This window comes from Polyodon spathula, chromosome 2 (assembly GCF_017654505.1).
Source record: "Polyodon spathula isolate WHYD16114869_AA chromosome 2, ASM1765450v1, whole genome shotgun sequence".
In the NCBI taxonomy this organism is placed as follows: Eukaryota; Metazoa; Chordata; class Actinopteri; order Acipenseriformes; family Polyodontidae; genus Polyodon; species Polyodon spathula.
In genome coordinates this window covers 10,242,327-10,252,354 of record NC_054535.1, presented here as the reverse complement: position 1 = coordinate 10,252,354, position 10,028 = coordinate 10,242,327, and the positions used below count along the sequence as shown (strand labels likewise).

At 34.4% G+C, this 10,028-nt stretch overlaps 1 protein-coding gene across 1 annotated transcript; it reads right to left on the bottom strand.

Annotated features, from left to right (window-relative positions):
* Positions 1 to 701: 701 nt before the first annotated feature.
* On the bottom strand, positions 702 to 2,879 carry LOC121327538 (homeobox protein Nkx-3.2-like). Its single transcript, XM_041271615.1, has 2 exons — positions 2,288 to 2,879; positions 702 to 1,883 (listed from the first exon to the last, which is right to left on the bottom strand). Exons 1-2 carry the CDS (start codon positions 2,697 to 2,699, stop codon positions 1,444 to 1,446), a joined length of 852 nt encoding a protein of 283 aa, XP_041127549.1. The 5' UTR covers positions 2,700 to 2,879; the 3' UTR covers positions 702 to 1,443.
* Between the last annotated feature and the right edge of the window lie 7,149 nt (positions 2,880 to 10,028).

Genomic DNA, 10,028 nt, shown 5'->3' with positions numbered 1-10,028 from the left:
GTGCCATTAATACGTTACTGCAATATCAGAGCACTATCTTTTATAAGTTTGTACCTTTTGGAATCTAAAAAATCCCACCATTTCATGTTTGATTAAATAAGACGGCATTCAATAATTCTGCATTATTGTATTCCAACATGCAACATGCATAATTATTATAATCGCTTTTTTTGTTTTGTTTTGTTTCTTAGACTTTAGCAAATGATCTTATCAAATGTATTTCACACAGTAATATTATGGACATTCTTTATTTTTCAATATTTTACTATAAAATCTAAAATACCAATGTTACTAAGCCTTAAACGTCACGACAATAACAGACTGTTTACAAACAAATGCACAGCTATATTATGTTAGGCCTCCTATCTCAATCAGACCCTGGGTCTGGTTACTTTAAATAGGCCTATGTGTTTTTTATAGATTCACCACCATATTTTAAAGTAGTTATGAATCCAGCACTGTATTAAAACTTGATAATACTGCAGAATATAATATGTGATCATGTAAAACGTTAGATCAATCAAATCTTCTCTGGCATTTTACGATGTCTAACTTTGATACATAAACACATAACTGAAAAAAGTTACAGTTGGGTATCTTTATTTAAAAAAAAAAAAAAAAAAAAAAAAAAAAAAACTTTTTGTAAAAACAAACGTATCTAGGATTTTTTGTCTAAAAACAGACAAAACCTTTTTGTAAATCTTTTGACAAATGTATCTTAAGGAAAAAGTTAACTCTTCAGGCTTTGTTATTTATAATTTAAAATGTATAGACAGCATACCTGTTTATGTTTTTTGGAAAACAAATAAGGCAGTTTCTAGAATAAAAACCTATTTGAATTCAAAGTCATTACTTTCTTGCAATATTGGCCCAGGAGGCACTTGGAGTAAGCAAATACTTTGCTGGTATATCAGAAACATTTTACAGCAAGCTTGAACTGAGACACAAACAAATAAACTCTATAAGCTACATGTGGAAAAAGTGCTGAAAATTCTTACCCTAATCTCAGTAAGAAAAAAACAGGAACAGTCTGTGGTATTTGGGAGGTCTCATCGCTGTCCTCTCTACTATTAGTAGAATGAGTAAAATAGGAATATAGAACACAGATAAATATTTTAAGTAAAACCTGCAAATTCTAAACAGTCCATACATTCAGCAAAAAAAGAGGCACGCTTGTTGGTAATCAATAAAGTCCAACTGTGAGATTCTCATTTAATCGATGTGAATGGAAAACAAGTCCTTAGTACTTTCAGTATAGTATAATCCATAATGCTATAAACAGTCAACACATGGATTCCATGGAACATTCTGCACTGGGCAGTTTTAGCTTTTAAAAAATTACAATAAAATAAGTGTCTTTATTTAAAGCAAACCAAATATTAATAATAAATACTGTTGAGTTTCAGTTTGATGTCAGAGGTTTTTGTTTCTATGAATATTGTTTCACTGATTCCCAGCGCAGGCAGACAGTGTCCATGCTGGAAGGCAGTATGCATAAGGGTAGTAGTAGGACGGGTGAAGGGATAGGAGCGGCGGTCTTATTAGTTCTTCTGGGCTGTACTGTCTCTGATCATCCCGAACTAAAACTTTCACCGCTACTTTCTTGGCTGCTGGGGCCGAAGCCATTAAGTCAGCAGCCATCTGGCGACGTTTGGTTTTGTATCTGCGGTTCTGGAACCAGATTTTAACTTGAGTTTCGGTCAGCTTTAGGGAGGCCGCCAGGTCGGCTCTCTCGGGTCCGGATAAGTACCTCTGGTGGTTGAATCGCCTTTCCAACTCGAATACCTGCGCGTGTGAGAATGCGGCCCTTGATCTCTTCTTCCTCTGTTTAGGCTGATCCAAGCTTTTATCACACGCAGTATCTTCTTCGGGCTGGCTGGGATCTGAAAGAAGTAAATATTATATAGTAAACTCTTGTTTTTGGAGGTTATTGTACTTAAATTGATCACCAGAGCGGCAAACTCAATACGCACAAATGGGGACATGGGTGTTATTTATGTGTAGCCTATGTCTCTTAACAGCTTTACCTAAAATCATATGAACTGGGAGTGCTAACTTGTTCTTAGTTAAAACACTGTCTATGTTACAATCGCAGGCTGTTTGTAACGCCTTTTAATGCTTAATGCATTTCATAAAGTTTTTCGTTTCAATACTGGTATTAACACGTACATATTTTAAGGGATACCAAAGCATCATCGCTTTAAATGAACATTAACACATATAACGCTGACTCGGTTCTTTTTATTAAGGACGGGGAGTTATATTTTCGGAATACGTTATCACTTACCAGACACGTTTGCCGGTATCTCATAGTCACTAATAGTTTGAGCACTGTCCATTGCTGTGGATTCGTTATCTGTTTCATCATGGCAACTGTTTTCCAGTAATGCTGAGGTTGAAAGTTCCACGTTATCTTCCTCTGATTTGCAGACAGGACGGGTCGCACTGTCGTTCTCTTCACTGAGACCCGAATCTGAATCATAGCTCTTCTGGTCGCTCACCATGCCCGCCTCTCCTTCGCTTTTAGACGGGGAAGAAAACCCTTCAGATGCTCTGGTGTCCATATCCCCAAATACTTTCCAACAGGGTGACTTAGGAAAACAGGGCACGTCCAAATCGTTCGAATGCCTGCTGTATTCTCTTTTATTTAAAATAGCCTGGATGGAGAACGGCGTTAAGGCGTTGCTGCGAACAGCCATTTTAATGAAAGTTCTTCTTTAAATGATAACAGTAAGACCTATATTATTTTCCTCCTATAGATCATCAGGGTTGTTTCTTCTCCTGCTACAAGAAGCACTTTGCGTATACGGAATCCACAATGTGGTCCTGTTTTCGACTGCAGGAATCTTCTCTCTCGGCAAGTCTCAGCAATCCAAGTCTCTTCGTTTTCCTCCCCTTTTTCATGCAGTTCTGGTATATTCTTACCTGTGACTGACAGCAATCCCTCAGCAACTCCTATTGGACGAAGCAAGAAGAATGCAAGGGTCTGATTGGTCAAACCAATCTGTGAAACGCTAATACCACAATATGTATTTAATACTGCCGGAACGAAAAATGAACCCTTTCTTAACAGTGTGAAAAGTGGGCTCTGTTTGACGACGAAAGAAAAAAAAAAAAAAAACTATAACTACCTATACACAACATTAAGCCTGTAACCTTGTTTTTTATTTTTGTAAGTTTGCAAGTTGACATGATTTATCTTGTAGATTTAGAACTACTCATTCACTTGTGATCAGAATAAAATAGCACGTTCCAGTTGGTGAAAATTGCATACGCATTACTTCTGGACTCATAGCATTGATTGCTTTATTTGAATGGACTTTTAAGTGTGTAAGTGTAACCCCCCTTCACCTTTACTTTTAAGTGTATGTAAGTGTACCCCATGTTCACCCTTCTACTTACCCATAATACCTGGAGCAAAAAAAAAAAAAAAAAAAGAAAAAAAAAAAAAAGAAACTTCATAAAATAAAACCATCCTTGTACAGATAAGCGCAACTGCGTACAACACAATTGGCCCAATCATTTTTATGAGATTTAAAAATGCGGTGAACAAATAAGCACCATGTTAATTTATTATTATTATTATTATATTATTATTATTATTATTATTATTATTATTATTATTATTATTATTATTATTATAATAATAATAATTAATATATATTTTAATAATAATAATAATCATAATTTAAATGGAGTACGTGTTATAAATATGGTATAAGTTGCCATAGCCCATACTAATAATGAACTGTCTTCCTTACGACAAAACTATTAATGCTGTTGTTAGAATACAACGTGTCAGAAAACTGAAAAATAGTTGCTGAACAAGTTATATCTAGCTCACACACAGGTTTTAAAAAACTTATATTATGCTGTTAATAGTGTAGCCTATTGTTGGAAATAGGCTACACGTCCCACTTTTTATTCTTTCCGATTTTGTATTTTTAATTAGCCAACATTTAGCGATGTATATTTAGATGAATGGTGTTTTGTAATATTGACAAGCATTTTCATTATTGGTCTTAATTTCTAATTAAATAAAGCATTTTGTTTTGATTGTTTTGTACTAACGTGTTTTAAAAGCACATTATTAATATTACCACATCTTACATTTACTAAACTTACATTTATACAAGCTCTATTTTAATTTTGCTGTTGGTAATTTATCCTAGAATTCCAAAAATGTTAGTGTAGGCCTAATTGTCTTTAGATGCACCTGACTGATTCTTAAAGGCTAAAGTTTGGGTATCCTCTAGTTTACAAAATGATGGTTTTCATGTTAACGCTCGTCATTTTTATAGTTAGAAATCATGCCCCTTGTATAGTTTCCACTTAATCCCTATCACAAATCCATACTGGTGCTGTTACTAATTTTACCGCCTGATTTAACTATTTAAATCAGAAACCTTTGTGATTTTACATTTCTCTTGAGAAAACAGAATTTACAGTCGCTGAATCAACTGACCATATGGATGTCAGAGAACCATTCAGTGCACGAAGTCCGACTTTGGCTTTCTGAGTTCTGTTAAGCGAACTGGGTGGTCTGAGTTCATTTCAACAACTTATCGACCCCCGTATAGGCCTACTTTCTATTGTGGTTCTGCGCTTCAGCGCTCTCCAGCTGACCGGTCTGTTCAGAAGCTCCGTAAATTATTTCGTTGGTTTGTAGTGCGACCAGAAGGGTGATATATAGGCAGACATACACACACATGTGTGTGTGTGTGTGCATTCTGGAGGAATGTTTATTATTTTTTATTATTATTATTATTATTATTATTATATTATTATTATTATTATTATTATTATTATTATTATTATCTGGAAAATTGAGGTGAGGATTTAGGTGGCATTCTAAAAAGGTATTTCGAGGGATTTGAACTATTTTTATTTTGCATTTATTCCGATGGACACAACTATGGGTGTTATGGCATTGGGAATATTGTTTTTCATTGTCCTTGTAAAACATTTGAGCTGTTACAATAGCCCTGCATACTACATTTTCCACAAAATAAAACATATTCTGAAAGGGGATAGATCGACGACGTACCTTATTTATGCCACCCGGCCCTCAACTTTAAAATGCTCGTCGTATTCAACACGTTTCACACACACACACACACACACACACACACACACACACACACGCACGCACGCACATATATAAAACATTTGAGCATCATAACAGCAGTCCATAGCCGTAGTAATAGTCGGCATAAATAGTTGTGACAAATAATAACATACTAATAACACGTTCTTTTTTCAAAAAAACAAACAAACAAAAAAACCCACGAAAGTAGCGTAATAGGCCTTTATAAATAACACGTTTATGATATTTCCTGAATTAATTCGCCATGCAAAGTGATGTAAAACATCCCTATTAAAATTGGCCAAATACAATTGAAAATAAGGTCATAACTATATACGAATAGTTGTTGCTTTTACCCTGACATGGTCTGCTTGCAATTTACAGAAACAAAATAGTTTGTTACTTTTACCTGCCCATACCAGTGCAGTAGGCACATCTTAGGCAAATAATATTGAAGAGAATGCTTTCAAATGGCTGAACAACAAATTACGGTTTAGGCCAATATACAAATCATAGCTACATTTCTGAAATAACTACCACGTCTTAATATGCAGGGTTAGAAACGTATGACTTTTGACTTGTGTAAAATCATACAACAAAATTTAAATACCATTTCAAATCAATTTAAAGCTTAAAAAAAAAAAAAAAACCTTAGCATGGTGATGGAATATTGCGCTTGATTTCCTCAAGTATAAAAATATAGGCCTGCTTTACTGACTGGTTAACTTTGTGTGGACTGCTTGGATTGCTACATATCATGGTGACTCCACCTGAAATTCAAATCACTCTTGGAGTTTAAATTTAGTAACACAGGTGATGTCATGGTTTCACAGATCATATGGTCAGATAGCCTACCAGCATCCTATTTTTTTTTTTTTTTTTTTTTAATTTTGCTTATGTTTTTATGTTTATTGTCTACAAATCATTCATATAATTTGTAAGGCCTAGGCACATCCTGTCATACAAAACACTCCATAAAGCCTGCTCTAATTCTCATATAGGCCAGATTCAAAATACCTTCTTAAATGAATGGAATGCAACATTTTACTTTACTTATCAGTGGTGAACCTAAGGTGTTTTAGCAGAAGGCTTGCTGAACTCCTTCCCCCTAATGGAAGGCATGCCATCTGGTGGGGTTGCTTGACAAAATACTCTTCTGCCACATTTACTTCCTATTAGCATTCCAAAGCAAATACGTTATAATAATAATAATAATAATAATAATAATAATAATAATAATAATAATAATAATAATAATAATAATAATAGCAGTAACGAGACTGCATGTTAGTTTTTTTTTTTTTTTTTTTTTTTTTTTAAGGCATTAGAAGGACATCAAGCCATAACCCATTCAACTCAAACCTAATGAACATTAGTTAATGAAGAGCTGGTACCACATTATTATGAAAAGATCAAGTGTCACATTTAATAAAAACCTTAAACGAGTTAATCATTGGTGGTGGTCAAAATCCAAGCCTCCAAAACTACACCTTTACCTCACATTATTTGGGAGATGATGACTTAAAATGGCTTGCTAAAATGGTCGCTCCTTTTAGAGTACTAGAGAGTTATATTCTAATCAACAAATAAAGCACTCTTTAATGTTATTTTTCCTGATTTAAAAAAATATATAATTCAAACCCCCAAAGAAACTACAATTATTAGTCAAATAAAAACAAATCTGCTAAATTAATTAATTAATTAATTAATTTAATTAAATTAAAAAGCCATTTTATTTGCTTTTTGGTATACACGTTTAATTTCTACGTCTTTAAAAATGTCGCCATTCTACCCAGGAGCTGGGTCTGGGGTAAATCCAGTGAGGCGGAACTCAGAGCTCCTGCTGACAGCACTGCTGCTGAAGCCTCACATTCACTACCGCCGAACATCGGGTTTTAATAAAGTCTAAAAACTGGCTTTTCTAATAAATTCATTTCCCCACATATACTATAGAATCATATCTGTTTGAAAAAAGCAGCTGAAGTTTGGATAAGCATGTTTTACACGGGATTGATCAATAATTAATCTACGTTTCTCTTGAGGAAATATACATTTGTTTAATTAAGGCTGTTTTATCAATACAGAGCGTCTTGGCCCATTGATCATTTTTATACGACATAGACAAATGTCTCTATAATAAATATTGTAAGTTTTATAATGGCATCACCAAAGGTGTCTATAGTGTGTCATTAAAGGTGTAATTCCTAAAAGCAAATATTGCCCCAAGGTATAGTATTATTCCGTATCCAATAATAAAAACAAGCTGGCCGCAGTCCTAGTAGTACTCCCTTAAAGTTTTCTGTATAAAAACGCCTTGACCCGGGATAATGCCAAGTGTATCATATTGTATGGACTTGTATAGCTTAGGAAAAATAGTTGAGAATCGCAAACTATACCAAATGGACAACGCATTTGCGGATGATTGTGCAGGTGCGTAAACAGCATATTGTTAAAATATGTGCAATCTATAACGCCGGTAAATTATGACACATTGCAATTGATATGAGAACATTGCACGTGATACATTTTTTCATTTTTTTTTTTTTTTTTCAATTTTTATTTATTTATTTTATGTACTCAGTCAACAATGCTTGTTCATTTTTCAATCTGGGTGAGACGGACCAAGACAAAACTGCCCGGACAAGTCATTAATACAACGAGAAACGTCTTGCAAACTATACAATACAATCAAAGCATGAAAGCGCATAATAATTATCATTATTTTTATTGTGTAGCCTAGAGATTTTTCAAGACGTTTTGCATTGCTTTTGTGTTCTTTCCATAGAAAGGCAGGCTATAATTAATATAGCCATTGTCATGTTGGATGCAGGTGTGTGAAACGCATTGCTCCGAAACATTATTTATTTTTTCAAATATATATCTACGCACACTACATAGAACATGTAGGATTACTTTGGCAGTGGTATAGTGGTAAATAATAAAAAAAAAAGTGTGTAAACGCGCCTGTTTGGTGGAGATGAACTGATAGTTTGAACAGATAAACATGAACACATACATTGTTATTGGCCCTCAGCATCAGCATTTATGCTGCCAAAAAACAAACAAAAAAAAAGAGGACACGACCTCGGTGTCCTCATTGCTAGTGTATTTAAAATGCTTATTAGATCATATAGGCTAAATAATCTGCTTTGCTCCAAAAACTATGTATATTTTCAAAAATACATTTGTCTATGCAATATAACAATTAGCAAGACGTTCTTTAGTGATAAAACTGCATTAATTAAAAACTATATTGCCTAAAGAGAAACGTAAAACATGCGTACTACAAAACTTTATCGTCATTCAATAAGGAAAGGATATAAAGCTTTGAGTGTGCGTTTGGAATGCCGATTCTAGTAAATAAATATTGTGGCACTTATTTATTACATATGTTTTAACTTTATTTTAAATTTGTGAAAACATGCTATATAAAAAAAAAACTGCACTTGTTTATTGTTTCAGGGAAAATTTATAAAATAAATTAATAATTAAGGTTTGTAAAATGGGTTGCACTGCGAACAACCTGAACAGCTTTTCTTTCAAATGTCCACATCGGATTTTAGAGAATGATTGGATAATAAGAGTCTATTAATAAGCGCTTGGTTAGATTCATTTGATCTGTTCGAACTACCGATAAACTCCGTTAGTATTAGCCTACATTTGACAATTTTTTTTTTAACATTACGAGTAGACTACCCCTAACTCCCTACTGAAAATACCAGATCACAGGTAATATAACCCAGTCCCAATATTACAACTCTTTGCATAACGAGTATTTCTCTACAAAGGGTCAAAACCACTGCACCCAAATTATCGAAAGCTATTGCGGTTACGCAAGTTTGTTAACTGATAGGGATGACTTCGGTTTGAATGGTGGCTAGCTACCAAATTTACCACAACCCTAACATACACATTTCATTGCTCCAGTAGTCCTGGCAGGAGAAGGCGGCGAGGATAAACATTATACAATCCATGACCAAAGTTGACAAATCATGGTGAGAAAATAGGTTATATGATGCGCACATAATAAAACTAGTGGTTTCATACTCTTACGCAGCAATTTTAAAGAAATAATGAAGAAACAGCACCATCTAGCGAATACTTCCAAACATAACATTAACTTTTTTATTGAGTAGACAGTGGCTACAGTTTCTTTGTGAAAGTCACCCCATAAGTAGACTGCCACGTCGATATCTGTATGTCTCGCTGTCATATGATCATGCCAATCTGCCTGTGAAAGGTTAAATTGTTGTGTTCCCTGTCATCTTTGCTACAAATATTATACTGATCGCCATTATTTATCTGTACATTATCTCTGTCAGTTCGACATGGTCACCATTTTAAGTTCAAATCCTAAAAGAACGTACATTTATTGTAGCTTTCCTAGCCTGCGGAAAACAGAACGATTCCCTCATAGTTGAAAGATAGTTGTTCACTTGCCAAAGAACCACAAAGGCTGTTCAGCCTCAGCTACGTCAATGATCTCATCCTGAACACTTTCAGTGTTTTTATGTTTTGGTAAGTGTAGAGATCTGACTGATAGGAAGTAAGTGCTTAGAAAAGGGCCTGAAAACGAAGCATGGAGGAACAATAACTTGGTATGGTTGTCTTTGACAATGGAAATCTTTTTATTACATGATAAGACAATTGTAGTTATTTTGCATTCTTTTCTGCCTGGACAAAGTCTATAGTAATATAGTGGTACCGCTGAGAAGTTTGTAGCAGCTAGCGCAGTTCAAACAATACTCTCTGATACAGCAGATACTTTTCCTTTTATTCTTAGCTGTTTGTGCCCCTCCTCTGTAAGAAGTCCACCTCTTAAGAACATACATTGTTCATTATATCACGACAGTCAATGGCAATGTACATTCTAAAAGGATGCTGTTATAGTACAATGCATATGCTGTGTGTAGGATAGGGTGGGAGTAATATTTCTCCACAT

Excerpts from the sequence above, each read along its gene's own strand:
- LOC121327538 (XM_041271615.1), bottom strand. The coding sequence starts at position 2,699 with ATGGCTGTTCGCAGCAACGCCTTAACGCCGTTCTCCATCCAGGCTATT. Across the intron at positions 1,884-2,287 it reads GATACCGGCAAACGTGTCTG|ATCCCAGCCAGCCCGAAGAA; the intron begins GTAAGTGATAAC and ends TACTTCTTTCAG.